General features: G+C 46.4%; 1 protein-coding gene across 6 annotated transcripts in view; it reads left to right on the top strand.

Annotated features, from left to right (window-relative positions):
* Positions 1-17,484, top strand: part of LOXL2 (lysyl oxidase like 2) — a 103,761-nt gene that overhangs the window by 20,582 nt on the left and 65,695 nt on the right. For 5 of the 6 annotated variants that reach the window (XM_027830484.3, XM_043536258.1, XM_043536257.1 and 2 more), the window contains 2 exons: positions 5,939-6,380; positions 11,470-11,645. In XM_027830484.3, coding sequence (XP_027686285.2) covers positions 6,020-6,380; positions 11,470-11,645 — 537 coding nt within the window. In that variant the 5' untranslated portion in view covers positions 5,939-6,019. Of the gene's footprint in view, positions 1-401; positions 446-5,932; positions 6,381-11,469; positions 11,646-17,484 lie in introns of all 6 variants that reach the window. The other variant, XM_043536255.1, reaches the window with a different exon arrangement.

Here is a 17,484-nt window from a genome sequence, read left to right as displayed (position 1 = left end):
ATCCTGGGTTTGCTAAAGCAGCTATCGGCTTGCTACTGGCGGTCCACTGTGTTCTGTTTTTAATGATCGTTCAGGCAGAACTGAAGCAAATGGGAAAAACCCCGATGCTGCTTGCTAACATCTGTTGGCTTTTTTTCATGTGACCGGTTCCATTCATTTTAGGTGATGACTAGCTGAATATATTACATCACTATGGACTGAAAGGTTTGCAGACTAGACTGGGCTTGCGGCATCCAACAAACAGGGCCCGTAATGACCTCTACACTTTTACTGTCACAGGCCCGGTCTTGCATCTTTTGAATCCTGTGGGAGCTTTTACGTTGATTTCAATGCGCCCTGGATTGGACGCCATATGAGAGCACTTTGATCTCAACCATGATCTTTTTTTTTTTTTAACCAAGCTGTAACTATCGATCAAAACAGAATCCAATCTAAGAGGATCCAGTGTCGGGTAAATTGCAGGCACGTTGCAGTGTGAGTCTGCATGTGAAATAGTTGCATGCTTCAAGCAGGAGTTGCCTATGGAAAAATTCCAAATTACAGCACTCTTGGCTCTTCACCTGCAGTATGTGAAGAGCTAGGAAACTCTCTCCCATTTAAAGAGCTTGCTTTATCTGAAGCTATATGTACAGCCTATCAGGGTGGCATGCAATCTCTTTGGAAATGCTGCTTTTGAAAGCCCCTATACATTGTTCACCCTATATATCACATCACGAATTAACATTGCTATAAGGGTGATCTCTGCCAGAGTACTTACTCCTGCATTAAGTATCGGGGGTAGCCGTGTTCGTCTGTATCCACAAAAACAACAAGGAGTCCGGTGGCACCTTAAAGACTAACAGATTTATTTGGGCATAAGCTTTCGTGGGTAAAAAACCCACTTCTTCAGATGCATGGAGTGAAAATTACAGATGCAGACCTTACTGTACTGACACATGAAGAGAAGGGCGTTACCTCACAAGTGGAGAGCTAGTGTTGACAGGGCCAATTTGAACAGGTGGATGGAGTCCACTCCCAATAATGGTTGAGGCGGTGTCAATTTCAGGAGATGCAAAGCTGCTTTTGTAGTGAGCCAGCCACTCCCAGTCCCAGTTTCTCTTTGAAGTGTGTTTCTGAAGGTTTTTTCGTTGAAGGATGGCTACTTTTAAATCTGTTATAGAATGTCCAGGAAGATTGAAGTGTTCTCCTACTGACTTTTGTATGTTACCATTCCTGATGTCTGATTTGCGTTCATTTATTCTTTTACGTAGAGACTGTCTCGTTTGGCCAATGTATATGCCAGAGGGGCATTGCTGGCACATGATGGCATATAGCACATTGGTAGATGTGCAGGTGAATAAGTTCCTGATGGTGTGGCTGATGTGGTTGGGTCCTCTAATGGTGTCGCGAGAGTAGATATGGGGACAGAGTGGGCAACGAGGTTTGTTAGATGGATTGGTTCCTGGGTTAGTGTTCCTGTGGTGTGGTGTATAGTTGCTGGTGAGTATCTATCTATCATAAGCAAGCTATACCTCTAAGCAATTGACTCTTCTTGAAAAGCTGATGATGCTCCATGGTATGTGCTCTGTGTTGCCTCAGGTAGGGCAAGGATTGTGGGTCATTAAACTTCCATCTACTGTACACATTTCCATTTGCCCGTTGCACAGGAGTTTTTATAAGGAGAGAGAGGGTAGGGATGCTGAGATCTCAGAAGGGAGTATTAAAGAGCTCTGTTGAAGTCACCAATCTTTTTATCGGCAGCTGCTTGAAGGTACAATTGCACAATGTTGCACATTCTGGAACCCTTGGACTATTCATCAGTGTAGTACTTTCTTCTCCGTTTAGCACACTGAATTAGCAAATCAGGTTCTCCAGACCAGCAAGATGCTGCTTTTCTTCTTGTGGCTTTCCCATAGTCGCACCAGCACCTATGAAATAATTAAAATGGGTCTAAAGTCAGGCCTTTAAGCAATCACGCAGGTCTCTGATGTGTAATGGACTTCATGATCTGTTGAGAAAACATGATTTATTTCAGGTCACATTCATAACTGACATGAGCATTGAGGTCAGCCAAGTTACTCCTCTAGCTGAAGTGGTAGGGGTCTGTGCTGAGGGTCTCTGGTTCAATCCCTGCTGGTGACCTTGATGGCTGTCTGTCTCCCTGCATGTGTGGCACCTTAAAAGGTTCTTGGGGCCTGATCTTGAAAGTCTAGGCGTAGTGTTTCCTCTCATGAGTTGTCCCATTGACTTCAGTGGGATTTCTCAAGTGCATAATGGTTTCAATGAGTGGTCCCTTAGTCCCAGTGCAGGCTGGGAATGATTTGAGGGTCAACACGGGCTTATGTGCTGCTGGACCCACTCCTTCTCCCATTCAAGTGATGTTGATTTCCATAAACAGCAGGGTTGATCCCTGCATATCTCTGACTTAAAACCCCCACTAGCTTTAGCGGATCAGGTCCTGTGTGTGGAAGTGTCCTTATTGAGGTGATAAACCGTACCATTTATAGATAAAATTATCTTTCGACTGTTGTATTCTATTCTGGTGACATTCCTCTCCTTACTATAGGATGTATTAATGTGCTTGAGGAATGTGTTCTGTAGGGAGTTGGGGCATTGAATGTAGAACACACAGCGTACAGTTTAATGTGGTACCTTCTCGGGCCGGTGAATGGCAGCTATTTCCTAATCCCTATTGTGAAATAGCCCAGCCAGTAGCAATCAGAATGTCTATTGTTCCTTCTCTTTGAATGTACACACTATTGCATGCAAGCCAAATGGAGCATTCCTGGCACCCTTAAGTACAAAGGGACTCAAATTTGCTTTAAGGTGGCTGTTGAAATCCATTGATGGTTTGTTTGTTTGTTTGTTTTTAAACTCCAGATGGAAATGTGGTGTTTGTGCAGCGAGGAGAATCTGATATTTCTGGTCATGTTTGAGTTGCTCCATTGTTCGTGGGATGCCACAACTTTGAAAAAGGGATTCTTGATGAGCTCTGTAGGGTTTATATTCGGACTTTGTGGTGGCAAATTGTATATTTGCTTCACCTGCTGAATTCTCTGAAGAAATTACAGCCCGACATGATTGTGAAGAAAAGGAGCTGCATGTTTCCTCAGAGCCCTGTGCATCCATCCGTCCCTTTCCATGACTGATAAAACCCCAGTCCTGATTCAGCCCTTACCAGTATCTTGCAGAATCAAATCTTAAGTAATGAGTTAATGTAGAGACAGAGGATAGTCTTCTGGTTTAAAGCACAGGACAGGAAGTCTAGAGATCTGGATTCTTTTCCAGGCTCTTCCACTGACTTCTTGGGCACATTAATGTTCTGTGCTTCAGTTTCCCCTGAATGGGGAGACCTACCGACCTCACATGGGGGTAAGGCTTAAATCATGAATGTGTTTTGAGCTCTTCAGAGGGAGATCAGAGTGCTTGAGAGAGTGATTTGCCAAAGTACAAAGGTATTAAACAGTGCTGGCACAAATGGAGCATCTTATGAACACAGAGTGAGATTTTCAGTTGCCGGGGGAATTTAAAATGCTCAGTTCCCACTGAGATTCAGGGGAGTCCCAATCCCTGTGATGACTTTGCAAATCTCAGCCATAGCCTTGGCTGTAAGTGAGCCTTTTGCTGTAAATATTTACCTCACTAGGGTTTTTTGGGGGGGGTTTTTGGTGGCTTCGGAAGATGCAGCCATATGTCTGTGCACTGTGCGCTTAACCTACCTAATTCGGGTGGTTGCCATTTGTTCCTTTAAATGTTCTTGTCTTGGACCCATCCCTGAACTAGCCGACTGCCTATGTGAACTTTAGGCATTAAGATTTGCCTTATTGGATCACATCAGCATGTGGGCTCTGATAGCTTTTTATACCAGATGTTTTGACACGAGCCAAGAACAAAAACCAAACTCATAACTCACATGGCCATCCAGTGCTGTCCCAACGTAACTCTGCTGGAATCACTGGATATGCGCCGGGAGTGTCTTATGTAGCATCTGGTCCCCATGAGCCTTTTGCATATGCAAAAAAGGCACATTAAGTTCAGTCATAACGCATATTGCACTCTACTTCCATTGGCAAACCCCCTTAATGAGTTGTCAGAAGAAAAGAGAAGTCATGTGATTGAGGTGTTGTCCTGGGACTCAGGAATCTGGGTTCTACTCCCAGCTCTGCCACAGACACCACGTGTGACTGTGGGCAAGTCACTTTTCTTTCTGTGCCTCAGTTCCTGATCTGTGAAATGGGGATAATGCTTCCTGACCTCATGGGGTGTTGTGAGGTGTATCGTTACCACAGTGATGAGTCCCATACAAGAGCCTAGAAATCAGTCTTAGTCCAGTGAAGTTCATGGGAATCCATGATGTTAACAAGCTCAAGATTTGGCCCAAACCCACAACTTTGTAGCACTCTGTCCCCCTGGTTTCCCCAAACCAGTTTTGTTTGAACCATAGTTAACAACCTCACTGTGCCAGTCAAGGATAGGGATGTTTCAAATGCACCCACCTTTGTTACTTGCACTTGGTTCAGAGAGAGATACTTTTCATCCAGAGGTCTCAGAGCCCTTTACGAAAGGAGAGTCTGTATCATCATCCCTGGAAGTGACTTGCCTGAGATCACTTTGCAGTGTGGTGGCAGAACTGGGAATTAGGACCCAAGTTTCCTGGCTTCCAGTCCAATAGACCACACAGCCTCCGTCAGCAGCTTGGAAGGCTACTTTATCCAGGTTTCCCTGTGCCCGTGTCTCTTTGTCACCTTTTGGGGTAGCACAGACCTAGCGCATACTGACCAATCTTCCATTCTAGACATCTGTATTGGTGACTCTCCTTCCCTGTGTTTTGGCTGCTGCCAGGGAACGATACTGCTTTGGGGAGTTGGGGATCTTTTTCCCACTGCTCTCTGGCATTGCTTCATTTGGAAACTATTCAGCCTCTAACCTCCACGTGTACTCCCGGACTGCTCCACGTGCTGGTTGCATGAATGACAATGTGGAATATCTCTGAGGGCTGGGGCAGGAAATGAGCTGACATTCAGTTCAGCACTACTTCTGGCTCAAGTTTCTTAACCAGAAAATAACTCCTCCTTCCGACCCTTCACTCACTATAAACATGAAAAAGTAGTTTAACCACTGGACTTCTATCTAGTTGACTTATGGCTGGAGTTCAGCTATAACATTACCAAGAGGCCAGAGAATGTCAGACAAATCTACATTAAAAAATATTCCTGTGCATGACCACAAACAATTCCGTATAGATGAAGCCAGACGTGCAGTAATGGAAATATGCCGTATGTCATAATATTGGGAATCACGAAAACTCAAACTGCAATGTAAATCTCTCCATTCTTGACCACATTATTTTATTTCGTTTCCTCTCTGTTTTTCCACCATTTAAAGGATGGATTTGGCTTTTTTTTTTAATTTATTTATTTAAGTGGGGGAGGGATAGCTCAGTGGTTTGAGCATTGCCCTGCTAAACCCAGGGTTATGAGTTCAGTCCTTGAGGGGGCCATTTAGGATCTGGGGCAAAAATTGGGGATTGGCCCTGCTTTGAGCAGGGGGTTGGACTAGATGATCTCCTGAGGTCCCTTCCAACCCTGGTATTCTATGAATTGTACATTTGCTGAGATGGCCACAGAATTAAAATGGCAAAACCCTTGTTCAATCAGACTGTTGAATAGGTTAGTCTGCTTTGGTCATTTTAAATGCAGTTCCATGAAAAATTGTTTTCAGATTAGAGCTGGCTGGAGAATAACAGTTCTTTGTCACACACCATGTTGCGGTTTTGACATTTGTCTCCGTTGCCCTGCGGAACAAACCCAAGACCTTTGATTTCAAAAACATTTCGCTAAAACACCAGGAGGGGCAACTTGGACGTATCCTTCCATTGGTCAGGTCCCTTCTGTAGAGAAAAATAAGTCCCCGTTGTTGTTATGTTTTACCTCTGACGCAGACTTTTCTTTCATTTCAGCCAACCCACGCAGCATCCTACCCGCACTGAACAGCAGCTGCTAAAGAGAGGTGCTGGCTCTGAGAACCGCAGGGGCTGAAAATGGGAAGATGCCTGAGTTTCAACTGTAACCACTGTTTCATCGTGCTGTTCTTCTTCAGCTCTCTGAGCCATTTGGGCCTTGCCCAGTACGAGCACTGGCCCTACTTAGGCTACCCTGAGCAACCCCCTTCGCAATACCACACCCCGCAGCAGCCGGCCAACGTCCCCAAGATTCAGCTGCGGCTCAGCGGGCAGAAGCGGAAGCACAACGAGGGGCGGGTGGAAGTGTTCTACAATGGGGAGTGGGGCACGGTGTGTGACGACGACTTCTCCATGCACGCCGCTCATGTGGTGTGCAGGGAGCTGGGCTACGTGGAGGCTGTGTCCTGGGTGTCGAGCTCCAAGTACGGAAAGGGAGAAGGTAAAGTCGCCCGGTCTCTGCGGCCCACCTTGTGTTTACGTTCACCCTACTTTCCTTGGCCTTCTGTGCGTGCCCACGCTGTGGTGGGGTTTCCGGTGGCAAGGGATTGAAACAAAATGGAAGGGCTTGTCTACGTGAACGCTTTGTTCATGGCAAGCTGGGGTGTACATCTGCTCCACGCAAGCCTGTTGCGCACTCCAGTGCTTGGGTGGATCCTGCTGCCGTGCACTAACGGTTCTCTATGTGCTTTAATCCGCTCCGGTTTCAAAGCGGAATATATCCAAGCACGCTACAGAGTTTTTAGTGCGTGGTAGCAGGGTCCACGTGGGTGCTTGGAGCATGGCAGGCTACCCTGGGGTTGATTTAAATCCCAGCTAGCCACGAGTTAAGTGTCAGTGTAGACAGGCCTGAGCTGAGTTTAGAGCTATTGAGAGGGGCCGGATTGAGCAACCTGGAGATTTAAAGCCCTTGATGTGTCAACACAACAGACTGAGGATGTGGCTCAGCCCTGGCCTAAAGGAGGCCACCTCTCGGAGAAGAGGAAGTGACTCAGACCCCATTCCCAGGCTACCACCGCTGGTGCTAATGGAACTGAGCTTTAGGGTACCCAGACATTTCAGATTGGGAGAGGCTGGGTGGGAGTCTTGTGGTTAAAGCATGGGACTGGAATGCAAGAGATGTGGGTTTGATTTCCAGTGCTGTCACAGACCCCCCTCTGGGACCTTTCAAGGTAGCTTCTGATGATAGGGGGCAGGGCTTAGCAGGCCTGGGGCTAACTTCTGGTTTATAGCTTATGTTCCCAAAAGCTCATGCTTCAGGGTTTTGGCCAGCCGCCTACAGGGGTCAGGAAGGGATACTTTCCCCCCAGTCTATTCAGGGGTGGTGGTTGTCGTTGATCTCCTTTCTCTGTAGTATCATGGATGGCCATGGCTGGAGATGGGACACTGGACAGGGTGGGCCAGGGCACAGAGCATTCTCTCTCTCAGGAGCTTGGCTGGTTGGTTCTTGCTCACCTGCTCAGAGTCTAACTGATTGCCATAGGTGAGGTCAGGAAGGAATTTTCCCCTAGGTCAGTTTGGTAGTGACCGTGTGGGGAGGGGGGTTTGCCTTCCTCTGCGGTGTGTGGGTGCAGGTCACTTGCCAGGGTTATTTGGGCATCTCTCACTTAACCATTTCCCTGCCATTGCTGGGGTCTTAGGCACTGGTGCACCTCGGTTCCTCCTATTCTCTGCCTGGGGCACATCATAGTCTAGTCTCCCGGGGGTCTCAGTTTCTTTGGTCTAATTTCGGTTTTCAGGTTTAGTGTGCGGGAGCTGGGTGGCATCGGTGACCTGTGATATTCAGGAGGTCAGATGGCATGATCTGGTGGTCTACGACTGTACGACCTTCTTCAAGTCACTTAATCTGTGTCTCTTGTTTTCCCGTCTGTGGAATGGGGATAATGGTCCTTCCTTCTTCCCACCCTGTGCCTTGACTCTTCAGATTGTAAGGGACTGTCTGTTACTGGTAGTAAGCGGGCGGCAGACTAAAATTTTGCGGAGGGAAGCAGTTTGTCTTGACAGGTTTCAGAGTAGCAGCCGTGTTAGTCTGTATTCGCAAAAAGAAAAGGAGGACTTGTGGCACCTTAGAGACTAACCAATTTATTTGAGCATAAGCTTTCCTGAGCTACAGCTCGCTTCTGAGTGGCTTCTGGACTAGCCTGTGAGATGCCCCAGCCTGCGTTTCTAATTACGTAGTTAAACACAATTTATATTAATCATTCAGGAAACTAACATACTAGGTCTGGCAGGGGAAGAGTTCTCATCAGGCCGAACCTTACATGGAACTCTGTGTTTATTTTTTCTCCTCCTTGATATTACATACAGATGGCTTGGATGTAAAGTGGACTGTTACAGACGAGACATCAAACCGATCACGCTTCAAACTGGGGCTTCCAAATATGCATTCAGTTAAGATGTAGGAAGGCAAATATTGGTTTTATATGTGGGAATTGTTTATTAAAATCATATATCGGGTTTAATAGCTCCATACACCTCAATAACTCTGTTTAATTGTCTTATCTACCATAAGTAAATGTTTGCCTACTGAATATTTTATAATTGATAGCATGAAGCATAGAGCCAGGTTCACGCTAGATGTAACTCCATTCACTCCAGGCAGTTGCACTGGGGATGAATTTGGTCCATAGTTTTTTAACACCGTTCTGTAACACTCACACCTATAAAATTACCCATAAAAAGGAAGCAGGGCTTAAAATTGACTTGAGAGAAATTTGAGACCTCAAATGTTGTCCCACATTGTGGATCTTGGCTCCCACGGTCCAGCAGGAGATTTCCAAGGGAGAGGCCGTGACACTTTAAACAAAACATTACGCTCTGATTCACTCACCAAAGAGTAAGTGCTCTTTCTCTGTGTGCTGCAGGGAGCCCATGCAGTGGAGATGGGATTCACCGGGGCAGTTTCTGCATTGCTGTGGGGAGGGTCTGAGCATGACTTGATCTGGAAGAGAGAAGGAGCATGGTTGATGGATCCAGGATACGGTGAATCAACCAGCCAAATGTAAAATGCACTATGGGCTCAGGATATGTCTACATTGCAGTGTGAGCCTGGGGTTGTTAGAACTCGATTTATCAGATCCTGGGTTTAAGCTTTGGCATGAGCGTTGACATCATTGTTAATCCCTGGCTAGGAATTGTTGAAGCCTGGGTCCCAATCTGGGGCTATAGCATCTACGTGATGTCATGCGGCCCCGAGTCCAACCAACTATATCCCAGACTTCCTAGCGCCCACCCAAAATGTAGACACTCTAGCCCTTTGTTTATGATGCGGGGGGAGGAAACTTGACTATCCACCAAACTTGACTGTCCAGAGGACAAAGGAAGTCAGCCTGTGGGATGCTTCTGGCAGACTCCTAGAGCACGAGTCTGGTGGGGCTGCATCTACGTTGAAGACATGGGGCTTGAATCCTGGATCCCAGCTTGACTGAGGCTTGGCCCCTCCACCTCCACGGGGTCCTGGAACCCTGGGTCAGCACAATTTGTGTGTAGCTTGAGCCTGAGTTCAAACCTTGGGCTTACATGCACTGCAATCAAACACCCACAGCGGCCCTGTGTCGTCTGACTCAGGCTCATGGGGCTATAAAAGTGTCGTGTAGACTTTGGGGTTGGGCTGGAGCCCGAACATCTACCCTGCAATTTTATAGCTCCATAAGTCCAAGTCAGCTGACACGGGTGAGCCACAGGTGTTTGGTTGTGGTGTAATCACACCCTCTGAAGCTATGGCAATGGGGGGATATATAGGAACCTAGTTAGAGAGACAGAAGAGGGAATGCAACAGTTGCAGAGGCTGCCCTGGTGTTTTCAGTAGCAGCCGCAAAACTGGAAGAGGCGGGGATTCCTTCCATGTGACCAGCGTGAGAGCTTGCATTGCACCATGGCCATTCACATAGGCTTGGCACAGGGCCTGGGCAAACAGCTCAGATCCCTTGTATATAACATAGTAGCAATGATGCCGAGGAGGTCCTATAATCTCACTTTTAAAGGTGTCAGAATGGATTGTTACAGCTGGGGGAGGGGGAATCTCTTTCTGATCCCCAAATGTGGAACACCCCTTCTGTGGTCTGCCACTTGGGTTAAGCATGCAGGGCTTGATTTTTATTTCAGAGGCCCACAACTCCTCTTGAAGTCCGAGGGGCTACAGATGCTCAGTGCTTCTGAGGACCAGTCCCTTAAAGACTCCAAGGATGGGCCCTATATGCAGCCCAGAGTTGGGACGGTAGATTCCATGTGACGCTGTAAATGCTTTCACCCTCATCAGCTGTTGCAGGGAGAGTGTGGCCATGGTGTTGAGATGTGGCCTGTGATTTTAAGTGTCCAACCTGGTGATGCCTTAAAGGGGGCCTGATTTTTCAGAAAGTTGGGGCTCAGCACTGTCTGAGAGTCAAGCCTTGTTAAGGTGTTTCAACCTGGAATTCCAGGCCTCCCAAGTCATTAGGCACCCATTGAAATTTGGGCCAAAACACACATTTTAAAAAATGACACGATTCAACCAAAACTCGGAGTTCTCTCCAAAAGGAAGTATAATTGGGATTTGACAGAGAGGATGCAAGAGGCCCTGGATGTAGACAACTGATTCATGGCATGTGCAATTGGAGGCCACGCTCTAAACAACTGAGCCGAGGGGACCTACTGACACCAAACGCTCTGAAGTGGCCGCTGTCAGGGGAAGCTAGCTTTTACCACAAGGAAGTTTATGATTAAAGTCACTTTTGCCTGCCTTTCCTTCATGTGCTGCTGCAAATGGCAGAGGGGGTGGTACGCAAGAAAAAAGGATTTTGTTCCACGTTGCGAAACAGGACTGTCCACAGCGGGACATGGTGCCTGGCATCCACTCATTACGTGGGACTCAGATATAGTGTGCTGAAAGCGCAGAACTCTCTGAGCACAGCATCAGTGTGGTGTCATGTGTCTATCTGAAATGACTACGCTACATGCTTCACATTTTAAATTCAGCTTCAATACCGAAGGTGGGGAAGATTTTGAAAATTTGACTTGATTTTTGGATTCCCAACATGAGATGCATTTAAAGGAGCTGATTTTCAGAGGGTGGGTGCTCAGCACTGTCAGAAAATCAGGCCCCTGTAAGGTGTCTCAGCTTGGGGCCCCCAACTCATTAGTCACTCCTTGGCTTGTGTATCTTAATGCAGACTTGGTTGCTATTGGACATTGAAGAACAGATCCTCAAATCAGTGTAGCTCCATTAACTTCAGTGGAGTGATGCTGATTTACACCATCTCAGGATCTAACCCTAAACACGTATCTTATTCAACTTAACTGTTATGTTTCTGGTTTATAAATATCTGAGGTGGGTCCTGCACAGGCCTGGATAGACTGAATTGACTTGGCTGTTTTCTCAATTTATTTAAGTAAAGATTTTAGACCTTCCTTTGACAGGAGTTACAGTGGGGAACACGCACTTAGCAGAACTGGTGTGTCAGGCTCATTTTAGATCAATTATTACGGAATCTAGATTTACCGTCTCTGCAGTTTGCCCGCTGATGTCTCAAGTCTTTCTATTCTTTCCTCCTCAGGCAAAATCTGGATGGACAATGTCCACTGTACTGGCAAAGAGGTGACTCTGGCAGCATGTACCACAAACGGCTGGGGCGTCACAGACTGCAAACACACCGAAGACGTGGGAGTTGTCTGCAGTGAAAAGAGGATCCCTGGCTTCAAGTTTGACAAGTCGTTTCTCAACCAAATAGAGGTAAATGCACGTATAAGTTGAAGGAACTGATCCAATGCCCATTGAAAGTCAATGGCAGGCTTCCCATGGTGTTCGGATCAGGCGCTATATCTGCTCAGGTGACGAAATTGTTGGGCTCAACCTGCAGCGTTCAGATCCGTGCTCAAACTTGCCTAGCACACGAGATGTTCAGAGCTGGCGTTTCGATTGAAGCCCATGTCACGTGCTGGGTGTGAGGAAATGATCCGATCTGGTATTTAACAGCACTGCATGATGCTTTCGTGAGTTGTCCTATAGATGGCTCTTCTCTTATCTACTTAGTCTTTACGTACACGTTACAGTATAAGATATTGTGTTACAGCTCCTCCTCTGTGAAATGGGGTAATAATAGTTTCTACCACCGTTTGTCTGTCTTGTCTGTTGAGACCAAAGGCCCCAGAGGCAGAGACTGTCAGCATCTAGCATAATGTGGCACTGATCTCATTCGAGACATCTAGCTGCTTCTGTAATATAAATAATCGAGAACAATAACATATAGTACCTTTTTCAGAATGAAGAATCACAAGGCTCTTTACAAACTATACACTGTTTACAAGAATCACCTCTATCGGTACTAAAATACAGCTGATTGCGGGGTGAAACATATTTAGTGGCAAACAACAACTCTGCATGAGTCCTACTTCCTGTCTTAAGAATAGTATACAATCCGGCTATAACAGCAAGCAAATATTCCAGGGTGTTTTCTTAGATTAATTTTTTGTCAGCAGTAAAATAAAGACACATGCTGATATTTGTAAACAAACGTTTTTAGAATTTCTTCGTAGTATATGGGAAGGTACAAACCCAGTTATTTTTCCTTTGTGGATCACCTTTTACAAAAGTAAAAAATTATTGTACTTTAATAAGCATGGCAATCAAATCAGAAAGACACAACATGTGTGATACAGTCCTTGTAATTAGATGAATTCCTTATTTGTTAAAAGCTATGAATTATTGGGTGCCGTTTTCTATAGTCATGATCTGGCTTCTCTTTGGGGTCTTATGGGCAAATTTGGGTACGACAGAGTTGTCCACGGACATGAGCAGATTCCGAGAGTTGTGGGTTTGAGTGGATTGACTTATAAGGCACTATTTAAAGAACTATTTATGTGCCGCTTGGCTAAAGGATGATGAAAGAGGGGCTGTGATAACTCTGCAGAGTGTCTGAAGGAGTTGAGGATTATTGTTAGGAGTGCTGGGAGGAAATTTAACAAGTGTAGGCAGGACGTCCGGAAAAAGTTCTTAACTGGGAGGTAAGGCTATTCGGCTGTGGAATAGTTTCCCATGGGAAATGCTGAAATCTGTTGCTTGAGTCATTTTAAAACTAGATTTGACAGACTCCTTGAGAATAAACTGCCAGGACGAATCCTGTAGTGGAAAGAGAATGAGCTAGGTGAGCAAATAATTCTGTCCATCGTGGATTTCTGAGTGGCTTCAGGTTGCAAACGACTCATGATGACTCAGCGCAAAGTTGCTCTCTTTACAGTGTTGTAGTGTTTTAATATGCAAATACAGAGATCACCCTTCGTCATCATTCGCCAGCAGATCCCATCCAATTACCACAGTTATATCCGAGCCTAAGTATAAGGGGGAATCCACAGTATCTGAGCCACCACAGAGTGGTTTCTGTGCCTAAGTCCTGGCTTGGCTGTGGACACGTTTTACAACCTGCAACAATAGTGGATATGTGTTTGGTTTTTTTTAATGCACTTTTAAAACAAGATTATTTGAAGGACTGTTGGCTGTTCAATAACTAGCAATAACCTTTTAACATTTGGTTCCTACAGACTGCTCCACTGGAGGATGGTAAATATAATTTGGATGGTGAAGAAATGTAGCACTCCCTGTTTAAGAATGCGTAGGCCATGGCCTAGTGGGTCACCACACACACACTAGTTCTGTAGTAATCTCAGATCCTCCCAGCATGTGTGTGGTGTCGATGGGGTGATCTCAGCCGTTAGCAGGAAGAGGGTGCCGTTTGCATTACGGAATCAGTCACCGGAGACGCTGGTCCCGGAGCCGCAAATGTAGCTGTAGTTGTGAGTCTGTGAAGGAGGGGGAAAGCTCTCCAGGATGAAGGGGATGGTGGAAGACTTTCACCTGTGCACTCTTCAAACTGTCTGATGTTCCGAGTCACTGTCTGAGTGAATTTACGGTCCGTGACTCTTATTGCCAGGCTCATGGGTTCAGGCTCCACATTGGGTGGCACTATGTAGCTGCCCCGTTTGAGCAGACTGTGGGGTTTGAATCCGTGATCTTCACTGCTAAAGCCGGGGCCTCTACTGCTTGAGCTTAAGGACTTTAGCCTCCTAAGATGGTTACTGTGGCAGACTCATAAACCTCTTGTGTGGACCAGCCACTCGAGGAGGACATAGGCCCACACTCGCCTAGTATGAGTGGCACACGCATTGACATTTCCACGTGAGTGGAAAGAAAACCCCAGGCCAGAAGCCCTAGCCACCCTCCGCTTCGCAGCAGAATGACAGAGAGGAAATGCATTGGTGGCATTGTGAAAAAGGAGAAAAATACTGATGGTGAGGGTTTTTTTGTTTTTTGGGTTTTTTTCTGGAGCGCTGATTCAGTGGTTAGAGCAGAGGACCGAGAGTTCTGGCTCAGCCACTAACTAGCTGTGGCCTTGGGGAAAGCTATTTATTTAGTATCTGTGTATCTGTTTCCCACCTGACACGACTGACCTACCTCACGGGGCTGCTGTGTAGCTTCAACTGGGGAACGCGTAAAGAGCTTTGAGACAATCTTGTGAAAGGCGTCGCAGCTGTGCAAGGAATTGCTAAAGTGGCTTTCTCCCATTTCCCATCACCATCCCCTTAGCAGCTTCCCATAAATGAGTAAGAAGGGAAATGAGGCCTTTCGTAGCCTAACAGGGATCTCTCAGTGACCAGGTCAATGGCACCATTGTTTATAGGGGAGTATATACAAAATCCTGGAATATCAGAGATGACTTTGGCAGATGCTTGCTTCCCCATAGCCACCTGGGAATTATCAGCACAGAGGCTGGAGGAAAACATGCATCAGTCTAGACAGAGGTCATCTCGCTTGGGGATGCTTCCGATATTAATCATAAATTCTAGCGCTCTAGTGCTTAGCTAATGGAAAAGCAGAGCGTTTGACTAATGAGTTAAACACATTGGGTTAACTGAGAGCTGGTTTGTTCCGACTTCTGTTGCTTTTGAGGCTTTAATTCATTTTATACATTCCAAGCAAAGTTTAAGCTGTTTAAATGATGCAGATGTGAGTCACTAGCAAGATCCCACAGGAGTAGGAAAAGGTGTGAAATAAGTTAAATTCTCCACCGCCTGGCTGATCTCTGAGGCTCTCAGACCAATCAGGCTAAAGGACAGTAGCAGCCCTCCTGGGACTAGCAGGGGAGCACTGGTGACTTAAGCATATTGTGTTTGCGAAGAAAGTGGAACTGATCTTTTAGGGGCCTGATCCTTCCACAGTGAGTACCCTCAATCTGTCTAGTTTCTTATAAGACCCCATTCTGATGTCAGTAAACATTTTTATTACCATTACCAGTTGAGGCAGAGGGGAGAGTAAATCACCTGGGCCAAAGACCACACAGGAAATCTGTGGACTGAAAGAATTGAACCCGCATCTCCTTAATCTTGGGACAATGCGGTTACCACAAAATCATTCTTCCTCTTGTGTCAATGGAAAGTTACCATGTCTACCTTAGTAAAGGCTGCAGAATCAGCTCCTTAGTCGAGCTCTATTGCTATGACGCATGCAGCCCTTTCTTTCTATTAGAGGCTTGAACACGGTGGGATAATTTGGATGACCCTTGTATCTAGCTGCATTTATTTATGACCTAATAATCATAGAATATCAGGGTTGGAAGGGACCTCAGGAGGTCATCTAGTCCAACCCTCTGCTCAAAGCAGGACCAACCCCAACTAAATCATCCCAGCCAGGGCGTTGTCAAGCCTGACCTTAAAAACTTCAAAGGAAGGAGATTCCACCACCTCCCTAGGTAACGCATTCCAGTGTTTCACCACCCTCCTAGTGAAAAAGTGTTTCCTAATATCCAACCTAAACCTCCCCCACTGCAACTTAAGACCATTGCTTCTTGTTCTGTCATCTGCCACCACTGAGAATAGCCGAGCTCCATCCTCTTGGAACCCCCCTTCAGGTAGTTGAAGGTTGATATAAAATCCTCCCTCGCTCTTCTCTTCTGCAGACTAAATAACCCCAGTTCCCTCAGCCTCTCCTTGTAAGTCATGTGCCCCAGCCTCCGAATCATTTTTGTTGCCCTCCGCTGCGCTCTCTCCAATTTGTCTCATCCTTTCTGTAGTGGGGGGACCAAAATTGGGCGCAGTACTCCAGGTGTGGCCTCACCAGTGCCCAATAGAGGGGAATAATCACTTCCCTCCATCTGCTGGCAATGCTCCTACTACTGCAGCCTGATATGCAGTTGGCGTTCTTGGCAACAAGGGCGCACTGCTGACTCATATCCAGCTTCTCATCCACTGTAACCCCTAGGTCCTTTTCTGCAGAACTGCTGCTGAGCCATTCGGTCCCCAGCCTGTAGCAGTGCATGGGATTCTTCCTTCCTAAGTCCAGGACTCTGCACTTGTCCTTGTTGAACCTCGTCAAATTTCTTTTGGCCCAAACCTCCAATTGGTCTAGGTCACTTAGACCCTCTCCCTACCCTCCAGCATATCTACCTCTCCCCCCAGTTTAGTGTCATCCGCGAACTTGCTGAGGGTGCAATCCACCCCATCCTCCAGATGATTATCTCTAAATCTCAAGGCACTTCACAAAGGAGGGAAATTGGGGCAAACTGGGGTACAGGGAGGTGAAGTGTCACCCAACAGATCAGATGCAGCGCCTGCAATAGAATGCAGATCTCCTGAGTCCCAGTTTATTGTCTTATCCGCTCGGCTGCACAGCCTCCCTGCGAAAGTGGTCTGGCTTTCACCAGGAGCTCCAAGCAGAGCTCGGCACCTCTGAAGATCAGGCCTCTCTTATTTAGGTGCCTAAATATGGATTTAGAGTCCTAAGTGTAGGCGCCTGGGCTTGAAAAGTTTGGCCTCTAATTATAGCATGAAAGGGAGATAAAAGCCTGAGTTTTGGCTGGTGCATGCGACGATCTCCTGAAACCTTTCAAAGGCAGAACAGAAAAAAGGGGTTAGTTCTCAAAATCCCTCTCCTTCCCCTGCTAGCATTGATTGATGCTATTGATTGTTGGTGCACACCAGTTGGTGTAGCTCAGTTAAAGTCAGTGGAGTTATGCCGTTTTCCACCCGCTGAGAATTTGGTCCAATATTGGTATGTTCCTATCTCCTGCACATCACTTTGCCTGAACTGTTGGGGCCTCCTAAATAGGATAAAAACCTACTCTTGCTCCTACTGTGCACAACCAAACCCATTTTATCACATCCCTCTGAGAGGTCAGGGCACGCTGGAAGGTCGTCTCTTCTGCTGCTTTATTACAGCAAGATCACAGACCAAGGCGAAGGGTGATCGGCTATGAATTTTAAAATTCCATTCCAAAGATATTTTTCAGTAACAGTTAGCTGCTAAATATCTAACCTTCTCCCCCCGGGGCTAATCTTCACTTTATCTTGTTAGCAGCTGGTATGACATAGTTTCAAGCCAAAGGTGATGAGATCAGAGGGTCATAAGATCCGAAACAGGGAGGTCAAGATGCCTGTGCGAATGAATGTTGAAAGTCTTTGCTTTTCCATTGCACGTCTGAGAATCTTGCACATCTTGCTCAGATTCACCAAAGGAAATGGTGGTTTTGTACACTCCCACTTTTTCACTTCTAGTGCACCTGATGCAGTCTTCTCCCACTCAT

Source organism: Chelonia mydas, chromosome 26 (assembly GCF_015237465.2).
Source record: "Chelonia mydas isolate rCheMyd1 chromosome 26, rCheMyd1.pri.v2, whole genome shotgun sequence".
NCBI classification, from domain to species: Eukaryota; Metazoa; Chordata; order Testudines; family Cheloniidae; genus Chelonia; species Chelonia mydas.
The sequence above is the reverse complement of the archived record's forward strand: the minus strand, read 5'-3'. Positions and strand labels throughout refer to the sequence as shown.